The sequence below is a fragment of the Lissotriton helveticus genome, chromosome 2_1, assembly GCF_964261635.1.
Source record: "Lissotriton helveticus chromosome 2_1, aLisHel1.1, whole genome shotgun sequence".
Lineage (NCBI taxonomy): Eukaryota > Metazoa > Chordata > Amphibia > Caudata > Salamandridae > Lissotriton > Lissotriton helveticus.
The window spans coordinates 1,024,712,429-1,024,729,162 of NC_136059.1; the positions used below are offsets into that span (position 1 = coordinate 1,024,712,429).

General features: G+C 44.1%; 1 protein-coding gene across 4 annotated transcripts in view; it reads left to right on the forward strand.

The window, feature by feature from the left end:
- The window catches only part of GOLM1 (golgi membrane protein 1), a 723,783-nt gene extending 708,795 nt beyond the window's left edge, over positions 1–14,988 (forward strand). For all 4 annotated transcript variants that reach the window (XM_078675795.1, XM_078675793.1, XM_078675791.1 and 1 more), the window contains one exon: positions 11,955–14,988. In XM_078675795.1, coding sequence (XP_078531921.1) covers positions 11,955–12,034 — 80 coding nt within the window. In that variant the 3' untranslated portion in view covers positions 12,035–14,988. The remainder of the gene's footprint in view (positions 1–11,954) is intronic.
- Positions 14,989–16,734: the final 1,746 nt, after the last annotated feature.

The following is a 16,734-nucleotide window of genomic DNA, read 5'->3' on the forward strand; positions in this document are numbered from 1 at the left end:
GTGACGGCGGCTAGGAAGCAGCATGCCACCAACCCATCGTCTACAGTACCTCCTGATAAGGAGAGCCGCTGGTTAGACTCGGCAGGCACGAAGGTCCGTGGTATTGCGTCTACTGCAATGTAGGCTGCAAGTGCCGCTGCTTTGCTAGGGCGATATGATCGAGCCCTATGGGAGTCCCTCCAGCAATTCGCTGAGCTCCTTCCTCGAGAGAAGAAAGAGGACTTTCAGGAGATTATGAATGAGGGGATGTTGGTGTCGAGCCAACTCATCAGCGCGGCTGCTGATGTCTCTTCTGGCGGCGCATGGGTACTGCCATGGTGTCAACCAACGGCGCCAAGCTTGGCTTTGCCTTACATCCCTCAAGCCAGAGGCTCAACAACGGGTGGCCAACCTGCCTTTCTCGGGGGAAACCCTGTTTGGCAAGCATGCGGACGACGAGATGGCCCGCATGAAAGCGGAGGCCGAGACCCTGACGGCTGTCGGGTTGGAGAAGCCCAAGGAGAAGAAGACCTACCACCCGTTCCAGAGACTGTTCGGGGCGCAAGGCAGAGGGCGAGGGCAGGCTTCGGGACAGCAGCAACAACAGCAGCAGCAGTTCCGGAGGCCCTTCCAGAAGCGCCAGAAGGGCAGAGGTGGCCAGCAGTCCGCAGCGGCGAACTAAGGCCCGGCTGGGTCTAGGCCCTGAGCGATTACTTCCCCTGCATCCGTTACCCACTCCGGTGGGGGGGGAAGCATTCAATTTTTTCTGGCAGAGTGGAGAAATATTATTCAGGACAAGTGGGTGCTGAATATTGTTTGCAATGGATACAGTCTTCGGTTCACCAGCCCGCCTCCAGCAATTCCACCAGTCAGCTCGCAGTTTCGCCTGTGCGAGCTCCAGGCGGAGGCCGATACCCTGTTAAGGAAAAGGGCGATAGAAGACGTACCTCTGTCTCAAAGGGGAAGAGGTCTGTACTCACGGTTCTTACTGTTTCGCAAGAAGGACAAGAACGAGTTCAGGCCCATTCTGGATTTGCGACAAGCAAACAAGTGGATTCGCAGAGGGAAATTTCACATGCTGTCGTTGCATCAGATTTATCCTCAGCTGCAACAGGGAGACTGGCTATATGCTATAGACCTACAGGATGCGTACTTCCATGTGCCCATTGCACACAAACACAGGAAGTTCCTGCGATTCCAAGTCTGCGCAATCCTAATCAGTACACAGTACTGCCATTCGGGCTGAAGTCTGCGCCCAGAACATTCTCGAAGTGCGTGGTAGCGGCACACCTACGGAAGAACAAGGTGTTTGTCTACCCGTACCTGGACGATTGGTTGATCAAGGCCTCCTTCTCGGAAGCTCAAGCGCACTTCCAGAAGGCGTGCGTTCTCTTGAACAAGCTGGGGTTGCACATCAACATGTCCAAGTCTGTCCCGACTCCGGTCAAGTGCATACAGTACTTGGGAGCCTCCATCAATACGCTGTCAGCAAGCGTGTCTCCTTCGGAGGAGAGACGATTATCACTCCTTCGGAAGGCTCAGGCTCTTATAACCGCTCCTTCTACAACAGTGAGGACGGTGTCTTCTCTACTGGGGTCGATGGCCTCTTGTATCTTCCTCACGCCACACGCACGGCTGCACATGAGACCATTGCAGGAGTGCTTGGAGGATCAGTGGGATCAGAGGAAAGGGTCTTGGGACGTCAAGATACGACTGTTTCTGCATGCTCTTCAGTCTCTGAAGTGGTGGTGTTCACCGGAGAATCTCCTCAGAGGGGTTCCCTTCCACAAGGACATTCCCACACAGACTATTGTGACGGATGCGTCTCTCCACGGCTGGGGGGCGCACTCCGGAGACTTACAGATTCAAGGAACGTGGTCCCTGACGGAGTCCACGTACCACATCAATTTCCTGGAACTCATAGCTGTTCACTTGGCACTGAAGGCCTTTCATTCGTCCTTCCAGACCAACTCTCTGCTTGTACAGACGGACAATACGACCGCGATGTATTACCTCAACAAGCAGGGGGGCTCGAGATCACGCACTCTGTCGCAGGAGGCGCAGGCGATCTGACGCTGGCTTCTAGCCAGAGGACTGACGATAACGGCTACCCATCTACCAGGTGTGCAGAATGTTCAGACGGACACACTAAGCAGACTGATTCAGGAAAACCACGAATGGGTCATAAACGACAAAGTACTAGGAGACGTTTTCGCACGGTGGGAGACTCCAGACGTAGATCTGTTTGCCACCGCCGAAAACAGCAAATGCAGAGACTTCGCCTCCAGGTACTACCAGCAGGGGATGCTGGGGAATGCGCTATGGATCAACTGGTCGAACAGCTTTCTGTACGCTTTTCCACCCATTCCCCTGATTCCGGCGTTGCTCATCAAGCTGTCCCAGTCCAGGGCGCGGATGATCCTGATTGCCCCGGAATGGCCCAGGCAGTGGTGGTTCACGGACCTGCTTCACCGGTCTCTCCTTCCTCACATACGGCTGCCGGCCGGACCTTCTCACGAAGTTCGGGGGCAGATGGTGCACCCCAACCTCTCGTGTTTGAGTTTGGCGGCATGGCTCCTGAGATAGTGCAATATGGCCATTTGAATCTACCAGAAGATTGTATGGACATACTGAAGGAGGCTAAGCGACCTTCCACTAGGACTTCCTATGCTTACAAGTGGAAGAGATTCTGCATCTGGTGCAAGTCCAAGAACTATGATCCAACGACATGTAAGGAAGATGTCATCCTTCTGTATCTTCTACATTTGGCGCAGTCTGGCCTTAATTTCCATTCCATTAAGGTTCATCTCGCTGCACTGACTGCCTACAAGAAATGCCCTTCACAGACTTCCTTCTTCCAGATCCCTGTGATCAAGGATTTTTTGGAAGGCTTGAAGAAAGTGTTCCCTCTTGTCCGGCTTCCTTCGCCTTCATGGGAATTGAACGTGGTGCTGTCCAGATTGATGAAGGAGCCTTTTGAACCTATTCATAAGGCTTTGTTGCAGCACCTGTCCTGGAAGGTGGCGTTCCTCGTGGCCATCACATCAGCCCGCAGGGTGAGTGAAATTCAGGCGTTATGTTGCCAAGAACCTTATTCTGTATTTCATGCTGCTAAGGTTGTTATGCGTACTTTATTTATTTATTTATTTATTTATATGCTTATATAGCGCAGGACTCGACCCCCGAAGGGGTATCTCCGCGCTTGGTTCGCCATTATTACCAGAATCCGAGCCTTTTAAGAGGTGCCAACAAAACTATGCTTCTAAAAACAGATGCGTCTTCAATGTTTTCCTGAAGGAAAGAAGGTTGGAGTTTTGCCTCAAGCTAATAGGGAGTTTATTCCAGAGGGTGGGCCCTATGTATGAAAGGGCTCGACCACCCTGCCTAGCCTTCCTAATTGGAGGAGTTTTTAGTAGCAGTTTGCTGCTGGAACGCAGAAGGCGTTCCGGTTTATGAATCTGAAATTTTTGGGCTAGATATTGCGGACCTGTGCCATAAAGGCTTTTTTATGTATTATGCAACAGATCTTGAATTTTATACGCTGGCTTATAGGCAGACAGTGAAGCTCTTCCAAAAGGGGCCTGGATGGAGTTCTCGATGGAACATTAAGGACTAGTCTAGCCGCTGTATTTTGGGCCACTTGCAGTCGGTTAAGTACATCTTCATTAGCGGAGATGAGAAGACCATTGCAATAGTCTAACCAACTTATTACAAGGGCCTGGACAATGGTCTTTCAGTAGACATCTGATAGATAAGGAAATACTCGTTTTAGAAGACCAATTGTTCGAAAACATGATCCAGTCACCATGTTCACATGTTCTTTTAGAACTAGTCCCTGATCTAATCGCACTCCCAGATTCTTCACTGATTGCTTTGGACATGGGACAGGTCCTAAGTCCAAAGGCCACCAGTCTGGTGACCATAGGAGATTAGCTTTCCCAAAAAGCATGACCTCGGTCTTGCCCACGTTGCACTGAAGGCAATTGGAGGCCATTCAATTGGACACTGCTCTCATGCCCTCGGCAAAAGCATTCTTAGTGGCAGGAGTGAGAGTCTGGAAGGGGAACAAAAGCTGGGTGTCGTCAGCGTACGACACAGGAATAAATCCGTGTGCTCTCACAATGTCAGCAAGGGGGGCCACGTACACATTAAATAATGTGGGGCTTAGGCATGAGCCCTGAGGAACCCCCTTAGTGAGCTCCCTAGAAGTGGAACGATAGGAGCCCAGGCTGATGCTTTGTGAGCGGCCAGAGAGAAAACTCTCCATACCTCCAATCCCCACTCTGCAAACGACCGAGAAGAATCTCATGTGACAGTGTCGAAGGCTGCGGACAGGTCTAACAGCACCAGAATCATAGAGCCTCCTCTATCCTGTGTCATCTTGATGTCATCTGCCACAGAGAGGAGCGCAGATTCGGTGCTGTAGTTGGGTCTGAACCCAGATTGACAATAGTCCAGACCCCCTGTTGGCTCGATGAAGTTGGACACATGAGTGTTCACATGTTTCTCGGTCAATTTGCTCAAACAAGGCAGTAGGGAGATGGGGCGGAGGTTGGAAAGATCTGTCCATGGCATGGCTGAGTTTTTACGAATCGGATTTACTACCGCTTTTTTCCAGTCTTGGGGTATTTGTCCCTCTTTAAAAGAGATTCATGATGGTTCGGATCATTGGGCAGAGTAGATTACTTTGAGGCGTTATTTTAGCTGGAAGGAGATCTAGAGGGGAGCCTGTTTTTATGTTGCTTATCAGAGACAGAATGTCATTTTGACTAGCTTCAGGGAAGGTAGTCAGAGTATCCTTATGTATACTAGAGTGTGCCAGAGTACAGGTAGCAGTGTCTTTGGAATTATTAGCATTGGTAATTTTTTCATAAATAGCCTCTATTTTGTTTTTAAAAAAAATAGGGAGATGTCATTACATAAGGTTTTAGAGAACTCATCAGGACTCTCGCAGGCCGAGGGTTTCACAAAGGTCTGCAAGATCCTGTATAGCTCTCTGGAGGAGTTGCCTGCTTCTGTTAGCTGTGATGTCAGGCAGTTCTTCCTGGCTAGCCTGATGTTTTTGTAATAGGAAGACATGGCTTCTGAATGGTTTTTCTGGCTTTCTTCAGTGTGGGTTTTCCTCCATATTTTTTCCAACTTCCTGCAACCCTGCTTTTCTAGTCTAAGATGTTTGGTATACCATACCTCCTGCTTAGATGTGGGATGTTGTTTCATTAATTTCAGCGGGGCTAGGAGATCAACTGCTTCCATGAGAGCTGTGTTGTATTTGGAAAGAGCTGACTCCACGTTGTCTGTTACTGCAATGAGCGGCTCTCTCCATTCTTTTTGGATCTCATCTAAAGTAACCCTATGCCATTGTCTGCGCCATATAGGAGGGGCGGGGGGTTGTTTAGTGGGTTTAACTAGACCAGGGAGAGAAAATTCAACCACACAATGGTCTGACCAGTTTACTTGGGTCGGGGGATGGCAGTATAACGTGGGGCAGTTGGAGAAAATTAAGTCTAGAGTATGACCTCCTATATGGGTAGAGCCAGTGTTCTGTATCTTAAATCCTAAAAGGGCAAGGTCGGAGAGCAAGGACAGGGTTTCATGGATGATTAGGGATGTCAGCATGAAAGTTGAAGTCCCCTAACAGGAGAACATTTTCTTTAGCTCTAAGGTGTTGTGCTAGTAACTCAGTTAAAGACAGAGTAAATCCTGTACTTGGCCCAGGGGGGCGATAGATCAGGACTCCTTTCCAGTGTTCTTTAGGACCTGAGTTAATCTTAAATATCATCACTTCCATCGAGAGGCGGCTAATCTATTCAATTATAGAAACTTTTAAACCTTCTTTATATATAATAGCTATTCCGCCTCCGGTTTTAATCGGGCGGTCCAGCCTTAGAATTTTGTATCCTGCAGGAATTCCTAGTGTAATGGCAGGGGTCGTGTGTGGTTTTAACCAGGTTTCTGTTAAAAAACAGATTTCCGGATTGGCTGTGTTAATGAGGTCCCATACCTCAAGGTGGTGGTTAGGCAGTGAGCAGACATTAAGAAGAAAACTTTTCCAGACCTTGGGCGCTGATGTTCTTATAATGCCTCCAGTAAAATTAGCGATATAAGATGCCAGGAATCTACACTGAATGCATGAGAATAGGCCTTCAAGGCATGGCCATTGATCACGTACACAGCCCACCGCCCCCTGAGGTTGCAGGTCAAATAAGGCTTGGGATGTGTACCTGGTTCGGGTATCCGCCGGCCGATCCATGTCAATTCGAACAGAGTTTGTAGCCCCTAGCCCCGTTCTGTCGCGGACGGGCGCAGACGGGCTACTCTTTGGCTACTCTTCGGCGTAGCTTCGGCTCCACTGCGCGCGACGGCTGCGCGCTCGAAAGAGGGCGAGGGCTAAATAACCCAGAAAAAAACAGGCGCTAACCGCTCCAGCAGTGACCCAACAGGAAGTGCCTGGCTCTCCCTGACCCGCTCTCCGCACAACGGTACTAGGTACCTCGTCGGACTGGGGCGGGCACAATTTAGGGTACTCACCCTAAATTTCTTCCAAAGGTTATCTCTGATTTCCATGTTAACCAGACCATAACTTTACCTACGTTTTTCAGAATCCTTCATCTACAGCGGAAAGGTCTCTGCATTCCCTGGATGTTCGGAGGGTGTTGAGATTTTATCTGGATAAAACCAAAGATATTCGTAGGTCAGACCAATTGTTTATCAATTATGGATCAGTCAGGACTGGTCTTGCTACCTCAAAACAGTCCATCTCTAGGTGGATTGTGTCCTGTATACAATTGTGTTACCAGAAGGGTAAACCTAAGGCGCATTCCACCAGGGGCAAAGCTGCCACGCCTGCTTTGCCACGTAATGTTCCAATTGCAGAAATCTGCAAGGCGGCCACTTGGAAGTCGGTCCATACCTTTGCTAAGCATTACTGTCTGGACACTGATGCCAGGACAGACGCTCAGGTTGGGCAGGCTTCGCTGCGAAATCTGTTCGCACAGTAGTGGTGTTGTACTTATTTTCTCTCCACCGCCGCTTTGGTGTGGGGATGGGCTTGCCATTCTATTCACTACATTATGACTATACACAGAGATCCCCTACTACAGAAGGAGTAGCTTCTGTCATGTAACTCCAGTTCTGTAGTAGGGGTATCTCTGTTATAGTCCTAAGCGCCCGCCTTCCTGCCCGGTGGAGAAAGATATTCATGTAAGGAATGCTACAGGTCTGGCGTGTTACGCCTTCAAAAAGAACTGAAAGTAAAAGGGACCTGCTGTGCATTCTGGGATACTGAGAGAGTTCTGGAAAGTTCTCTTAAAGGCACAGTATCCTGTTCTGAGCCACATAATGGCAGCCTATGGGGCTTGTCTGTCCACTCCTTCCTCTCTATTATTCCAGAGGCTTTTGTTGGTAAAGGAAAGTTTTTCTCTGTGGAGAAAATTGGTCAGGCTGTGCTGTTTGTGGGTTTTTGGTGGAATTTCTAGTTGAAGTACTGGACAGTGTAGCCTGTGGATATAGTCTGCATTATCTGTCTTTAAATTCTCTCATATGTCTGTGCAGGTCTGCATTTTTTGACGACTTAAGAGATTATTTTTGATTGCAACGGGGTCCACGCACATGGGCGGGACTATTCACTAGATTATGACTATAACAGAGATACCCCTACTACAGAACTGGAGTTACAGGACAAAAACTACTCCTTCTAGGAACTGAACCCTCTTGTTCCTCAGGAATTCCCAACATTTTTAGATTGTGTCTCCTCTGTCTATTTTCCAAATCTTCTAGTTTAAAATGCACACACGTGATTTGGTCTTCGTGTTGCTGAACAAGACTTACTGCTTTGGTAGTGGCCTCCTCAGTAGAGACCACTCTCAATCTGCTATCTCACCTCTCATTACCCCAACTTTCACTGTCACCTCTTTCACAGATTGCTGGATACTATGATTGTCTGCTCTGACTTGAGCAAAAAGCTCTTGTGTCTCTTCCCTCTGATCTTTCAAAGCTTGTCTGAGCCCTTTTATTTTGAGAATCTTCCCCCATGCTTGACATATGAGAGAACTGAAAAGGTCCAGGTGCTGTAGATACAGTAGATAGTCCATTATGACTAACATCCTCATGTCTCTCAGGTGATATTTCCGTAGCTGGCTCTGAATCAAATTCTGAGCTACTTGCTCCACTTATGGTCTTGACAGCACTGATGACTTAGTCTGTCAACATCCGACAATCTGGATATCACAGTCTTAATCCCTCCTTTGGATTGAACCCTCCTTCGCATGGGGCTATTGCCTGGGGGATCTTTAGTTTGTGCAGTTTTCCTGTTACCCAACGCCATACTAGGTGCACTCTGCATCTTCTTCGTACCCTTGGTATTTTTTATCTTAAAGTTCTTTTTTTAGGTGTTACTAAAGATCTTGATTGTTTTTCCCTTATACTTGTTTGGGGTCGTTGCCTCGTTTGTAAGTCAGTGGAACTCTGGCTTTGACTTTGGCGCTCCTCTTATTGGGCCGTTTTAGAATGAGATGACATATCGTTGTCGTTTATCGATGCCAGGTCAGCTGTATTAGCATTAGGATTGATGTTTTTAGGGTCATATTTTCTGCAAGTATCAAAGTAGGAGTGTGCACACCCCGAGCAATATGCCATTTTGATTTATTTCAATAGAATCAGAAGTATTAGAATTATTGGTATCCCGCCTGAGTGTGGAGACTCTGTAACACTGTCTATCAGGGAGACGTCCTGTGCCCTTGAGGGCTCACCTTTAGATATCAGCTTTCCCGCTGTATAGAGTGAGTCCAATTTAACCACCTGGTCTGTGACAATATCCATGTTTTCACTGCAATTTCCTGAGTTATCTGAGATTTCCATATCACCAGCCTCAGCAATCTGATATTTCAGCATTTTTCTCACTATTTTCACCCCTATGTGCCTCATCCTTTTCTTGGGTCTGCATCTGAGTTTGAGACTGGTGAGGCTGTTCTTGCTTCCCCTGAACTCATGTGAGTGAATCATTGTCAGTGTTAAATTGTTCCTTACATATGGCTTTAGTAATTATTTCGACCAGCTTGCTACCATTAATTGACTCTGTGCTTCAAGACATTTGCATGGCAACAACATGGCCATCATGTGCACACATTCACAAAGCACTACTGTGTGGACGTTACAAGATCTCTTTGCTAATCAATGCTTATCTTCAACCCAACCATCACTGTAGTACAACTGCTATAAAATCAGTACATAGCATGTAAATCCAGAGAAGATTCACGCTGCAAAACATATTGTTTCTTACCTGTCGGTGTAGTTTTGCAGCTTGAAGAATTTCTGGATTTACATGCGAACCCACCCTCCTCCGCCAAGAAGATGAGAGAAGAAAAAAAAGAGAATCTGAAGATGGCAACCCAAAGTGGAAGCTTCCAGAGGAAGTATGGCGACATCACAAGGAGATCAAATAGAAGAAGGCATTGCGCACAAGGCTTTAGACTACAGAACACTTGATCCAGTATGGTTTCCTATGTGCTGGACTTTCAAGTAGTAGCAAGGTGCAGATCTTAAGGTTCCTATGTCAATGCTGAAGTTAAAAGCAAAATCAATTATAAAAGACCCACCAGTGACAAAAATCGAATATTGCCACATTCTGATGACTGCTTCTAATAAAAGATTCTTCACCTTAAAATATCCCTCAGGTACCAGAAAGGACTTGGAGATTGTTTTCTAGCAGTGCTTACGCACATTACTAGGTGGCGTTGTGCAGCTCCGCGTTGGCTCCATATCATTCCAGAAGTGATGAAGCAGAGCCTCTCTATAAGCGCACCCATGTGCACCAATGACTGTTCCTTGCTTTCCTTGCCTCCTGATGAGGATCCCGAGCTAAAATTACAACTTTTCCAGTTTTCTGACGATCCCAAACTTTTCCATAGTGTGCTAGGGAATGATGTCCTCGCCAAAAACATGATTCAAGCCAAGCAGCAACTCCAGTATGTGAATGTCAGTCACGGATCTAAATCATGTGTGCCTTTGGTGCCTTGCCTGGTTTCAGGACACAAGTCAGTCACTTGACATGTCGGTCCTACTGCATCCGAAGGCAATCCAAAACTGGGAAGCAAAGTTGTTTGTCACAGAGAGGAAGCATAAGCAGGTCCTACTCCTTTGTCAGTGTGCAGGTTGGCTTCTGGTCCTGGAAGAGTTTCTGTGACTGCTCCACTTCCCAGCTTAAAGTATTCCAGTAAGCCCAAGTCCAATGCAAATAATAAAAAGCAAAGCGGGATTCGACCTATCAGACTGCTCTGATTCCAGGACAGGAAGGTGTCAAAATGTCAGTTGCACCCCCGTTGAGGTCACAAGCCACAGAGCCCATCCCTAGTTCACATCCCTTAATTTCCTATGACGTCATCTGTCCCACAACAGATCAAGGCCTTCAAAGAAGACGTATTGAAAATTTTCAGTGCTCGCTTACCGGCATTTAAAGAGGATCTTAGGACCGCTTTTGACCAGGCAATACTTTATGGGCAGTTTGGTATCAGTGTTGCCATGGGCATGCTTCTGGTTTATGTGAATTCATAGCACGTGGAGGGGACAAAGAAGGGGCTCCGACTACAGTGCCCCAGCAATGACCTGCTGAAATTCAAATCCCTCAAAACTCCCAACTCAGCTTGATTAAAAAAGCAAGGGGGGCTTGTGGAGAGGGGGGTGCTTTAGGAAATATCAGTTAGAGAATTCTCCGGTTATGGGTGCACACGTAAGCAGTTGCAGAAGGACAAGTAGTGGACAAGCAAATAGTCACATTTCTCATTGAGAGGAGAGGCCTTCTAGCAGTGGAGCCTGGTCCTAAGATCAGGACAGGATTTTGGGTGACCGTAGGGCAAATCTCTTAAATCCTTTTCATTGTTCCCTTTTCGTATAATGCTGATATTCTTTTATTTTGCTTCAAACTCTGAAAAATCGAATAATCGTACATGTTGCATTGTATGTCCTGTGCAACTTGTTCCACTTTATTTCTCCTTTCAACTCATTGACTTCTTATTGATAATATTGTCAGAGTGGTGATTAAAGTGCTGAAAAAGCAATACAATAATTAATTACATTAGACATTAAGCAAATACGTTAGACTTGCCAGATATTCCTGAAAGCCCCCTCTGGGACTCAGCACTTTGTGTCCAAAACTTCCCTTTGCAGACCTTTCATTAGAATTTGCTTTAGGACTATTGTTGATATTTGAGAAAATCCCCGTTTATGGGCCTTTCCTGGGAAACCAATTGTGTGCTTGAATTTTGGGTAATGGTGTATTGCTCTATCCTGATTATTGTGTGTTTCAAGATTTCTTTAAAGATCGTGTAAATCACAATATATCCATACTTAGGGTTACTCTTTGTCAATTACATTGGTTGACATGCATCTTTTATGGTTAGTGCAAATTCTAGCCGTAATTTTATGTTGATATGATTGAGCTTTCACCCATTATAAGTGTAACATAATTTACAATGCATGCTCACTGAGTCTTTTTTGCACTCAGTAGAAAACGGAAACCGAGAGCAATGCCGTTACCCATAGATAAAGTGGTGGGCAGTTGAACTGCATAGATGCCAATGTACCACAAGTGTTGAATCGTGTACTGCTCAGATTATCAGGGACTTGCACACATTTTACAGAATATTCTTTATAAATGCACCAGTGGTGCAAAACGTACTGTTTTTGATGTATCAACTCACAGTTCCTTTGTGATGTCTTCGGCTAAGTCAGGGACTCCAAATCAAGGGCGCATTGCATACCATCTTCAACATTTGTTTCTAACTGTTTTTAATTACAGTATATTATAAGTTCTTTATCATTTTAATACAATTTGTCAAAGGTGCGCAACAAAAGGGGGCGTTATTTTTTAAACACCTTTCGCATCTCATGTGCAGATGCCATTTTATCAGCATGTCAGATGGGACACTCATAAGAACTTACAGAAACCTGTTTCTACACTAATATTTTTTCCTTCTTCTCAGGACCAATGGAGAACGAAAATGACATGAATGAGCAGGCGCGGGACAGACAAAATGAAGACCGAGAACAAAGACTAAAGTAGCAAGGGCCGCTTGTAAAAAAAAAATATTTATATATATGAACTTGAGAGCTCCAATCGTCTGTAAAAAGAAGAAATTTAATACAATATGATTGTTGTGTTTCTCATCAAAATCTGAAGGGTTAAATTCCTGCTTAAGCTGAGAATATCAGTAGTACCAGGATTTCTTTTTTTAATGAACACCGAGTTATAGTGAACGTTCACTTTAAGAACAGAGGCATTTCTACAAGTTAAAGAACTTTTTTGATTGCTGAAATAATGCCAGTACGAAGCACATTCGGCCGTCCCTGATAGTCCTGTGCACACTTTCATAGGCTTTCTCATATGGATCCTTCCCCTGAGAACTTGATAACCTCTTCACCAGGGCATCCAGCACTTTATCTTGAATTTTGCTTGAATTGTACTATGTGCCTAATACAGATACCCCAACGACCGGGGAAATATCGATACCTGAATGGGTAATTTTAACTAAGGACTGGGAGAGTATGCTGGTAGCTTCAATTAAAAAGCATGTAATAGATTTAAGCTGCATCGGGTAAGGGAGAAGCTGGATTTGATAATGCCAGGGACTTTTAGCTCATATGTTGACCAGTTTCCGTTAGAACAGTAAAAAAAAGGACAATAATTTTCCATGTACATTGGCAAATTTGACTAGTGTTTTTCCACAGTATATGAGAACACCATCACTGAAGATACTGCAGAAAAGATTTCTTTCATTATCTAACACTAAGAAAATGTTTCAAGTTGGCTGTGCACCATGAGAGGACGAAGTTTCAGAACCTCCTGAAGCTGCAGAAATGACCAACTTACCTTGCTGGTGGTAGCCTTCAAAAGCTAGCAGTATAGAAACTAAAATGAGAGTTCTGTTGGTGCCAAATGGTTTGAGCCTCCTTGTGTTCCTCTGTGAAATATGTGTGCTTAGCTAGGAGCCCAAGATTTGCCAAAAAATATTACAGTGTTGGTGTGTGAGGGTGGAGATGAGTTGGGGTTCGAACATAGGAGCACACATCCAGAGATCAATAAAATAGACGTTTCTTTTTCGGAAAATCTTTCATGTTGCACATTCCTTATGAAATCAATACTCCAGTCCAGCAATGCAACACACACTCTTTGATGATATATGTATAATTTATTGAAGGTTAACTATTGTTGTTTCCTGAAACTCCTATTTTTAGACTTCCTCTGCCCAGGTACATGTGAAATGTTGGTTTATCTTTAGGGATTTGTATTGCACCAGTCACCTAGGTTCTTCAAACAGAACCTCCTCAAGCTTAGTGACTGCATATCTTTTATGGAAAGGCTAAGAAGTCTCATGACAGCATAGTGTGCTTCACGGAATTCTTTAAAAGTGATATCTACTCTTAGAGACATTTTTATGAAAATAATAAACTTTAGGAACATTTAGAGTGAAACAACAATATTTCTAGAATATAACAGAATTGTTTTCCTTGGGCGGCAAAAAGGTAAAGGGTAGACCACATACGTTCTAATGATCAAACACAGGAGAACATTATATTAGTTTTATTGCCAGAGAAATACTAGATTTGTGGTTTGTTAAAGATAATATTCCCCTCTTGCAGCTTCAGACAGTGCCTCACCCACAGACCTTGGGTGTTACTTGCACAGATATAACTATCTCACTATATGTTAACATGTGGTACTCTCCACTGAACTATTAGAAAACCCAAAACTTCATAGGCTTTTGGAAATCTTACTGATTGATCAGCATCTTTTTGTACTCCTTATTTTCACTACAAATTTCCATAACATTTGGTATAATTATATCACTTGCACCCCAAAACGATAGAATACCCCAAAAAGTCCCAGAGATTAACATTTTCAAAATGAGTTGGTCATTCAGTGCTAAATAAATTATGTAAACAACCTAAAACCCCTTTCCTTGTAACCATTTTTGGCCATCTGTCTCACACTGATGTTTGCTTTCAGGTTGGGAATTACAATAAGCAGTGCCATGTCTGCGTTCGACAGGATAGGATGAGCGACACAGCAACAACCACTTTTATTATAGGCAGAAAATAAAAACCTACACAACCTCTGTGACCACTTGATTTAAAGCCTGGCTTTTAAGTGACCAGCAATATTGAGCGTGGGACCAGACGTTTTGTAGGAAATTGCATTTCTACACAACGATTCATTGTGTAAAACTGCCCTAACGCATACTTGTTAATGGAACCCACTGATTTCTCTTTAAATTAATGGGGTGTACTTGTACGCCATTGTTGCATGTTAGGCAAGACGTATACCACAACTCGAAAGTCAGAGTTCAGTGAAACAGCACCCACCTATGTTTGGGCCTAAGACTGAGGGTGGGCAAAAGGAGCAAAACAATCACCAGTACCATTTATAAGTTGTCTTAACATGGCTCCTTAAGGCCAGGTAGGGGCATAGTGGTTTGCAGTGTGGAGGCCCAATTGGCCAAGGCGTTTGTACACCTGTGAGGCATCAACCCTAAATGAAATCTTGGGGGCTGTCCCTGAATTTTCCTCAGTGCCCCATTATATATGACAGGGCTTGCTGCTTTTAAATTGGTAGTTTGTAGTGGAAACACACACAAAAAGTTATTTGGCCTGGATACCACAAATCTGTGCAACCGAACGATTTTATGTGGAGTTATTTTTCTGTCCGTTTCCTAATATCACTTCATATAAACTAATTCAAGTGTTTGAACCTTGTACAGCAGCAAGTCTTAACAGGATGCACAAAAAAATCTGTACTGTAAAAAAAAAAAACTTATCCCTCTGCTTTTTTTCTTTATTTTTTAATTACCTACAATGCCTTATTTAAATAAAAAAAATCAGCAAATGGTGATTTAGTTTTCAAAGAGGTGAAAGGTGAAACTAGTGAAATGTATTTCTTCTGCACAAACGAGATGTGAATATCAGTATGTGCTCTATACCATGAATGAAATAAAGTTTTGACATTTTTCTTAAAGAAAATGTATTTGTCATGTATTTTACTCTACTTGAGTGTCCAGTAACTAGGAAGCCGAGATGAAAGTGTGTGTCTTTATTTGTGATGTCGATGGAAAAAACGTCTTTCCCCAGAAAATTCTTATACTTTTATATCACATTTTAGAGAACACCGAAAAACTTTTGCAAAAACTCAAAACTAATTAAAGATAACAGTACGAGACAACAAACTGGAATTACATAATCAACTTCTACTTTGCTCATCTCAGAAAATTAAGTACAGAAGAACGTCAGTTTTACATATATGCATACTCATTAGCGTCTTTGTTTATTCAAAGTATCTTTATCAAAAGAAAATACAGATCAGAACAAGACAGATTCTGGACACCCCCACAGGATGAGTCTGCCTTTAGACCAGATTCCTCCGGTATCGTGAAAAACAATACGGTATCTTTCGCTCACTCACTCCTGCTTACATTTCTCTGAATACACATAGAACGGTTTCAATAATTATTTATTGGTCAAGCGTCAGTCTAATGTGAAACTTATTAGCTGCAACAATCAAAAGACCGGAGCAGACAAATGTGATCGCTAGCACCAATATCGTAAATAGCAGATACATTTCTACTATAGTGCTAATAAGATGAATATAAAGATTATATAAAACAATAGCATTGGCATAATCCTACAATGCATAGCCAACCTACATGTACCTAGCCTAGATATGTAGGTGAAGAATGTGTATGTAAATGTCAGGATAGATCCTAATGAAGCCAAGAAACCCCCGGGGAAGTACTAACCCCTCACCTGATGGTTCTGAATGAATGACCCCGTCTTTGCATCAAGGATGGCATCCCACAAGGGATGTCAGGTCTCTGCCTGTCAAAGGAACAGCCTACAGAGTCTCAGTCCAGCCTAGAAGGAATTCTCCTTTATTCTGTAAGGGGGAATGAGGATCTTTTATACTAAAGTGGTCACTCCAGGGTTTCTTCTAGAATTGATGTTTAAAAAAATATTCTCTAATCTTCTGCTAATCCTTTTCTAAACAGGCATGATCATGCATAGCTGGCTGTTGGCCATGGATGGGAAAAAAGTGGTGACCCGTATACAGAATAAATCAGCCGGGCCTGGGGTCCTGTTTATGTGCGTCAGGTACAGGGATTAAGATAGTGTAACAGGAGCCTGATGTCGGAGAGACAGAAGTAAGCTACTAGGTAAAAGGTCATCTGTGTTAGGACCGGTATGTCGTGTGGATGGCACAAAATGTATGTAATTGAAATGTACATGATGGGACTATCCTAAAGGACATGACACCCACTCCTCATTGAAAGGTCAAGAAGGTCAGCTATGTAAAGATAGAAAATGCTAAAAAAAAAAAAAGGGAATACAATCCTCTATATATATATATATATATATATATATATATATATATATATATATATATATATATCCAACAAACCTCTTCATAAGAAAAGGGAAACGGAGCCGCACACATTCCGGTTGGTTTCAGGTTTTATTTCCAAAGTGGCATGTAAGTTCTAATGCATTTCGGTCGTGCCTCGACCTTCATCTGAGAGAGCCACAGCAAAAACGAGATGAAAACACACCTTTACACGACGATTGCTTTTGTAGTTTTAGTGTTCTGCCCCCTGGTGGGCGCCTCCTTAGGCAAATTGTTTAGCATGCTGGTTCATGTAGTGTGTTCTCACCTCCTGTTTTCAACCCTCCAGTGGGTGCTGTTTTAATGTTTGTGCTCCGTTGTACCACGCCAGG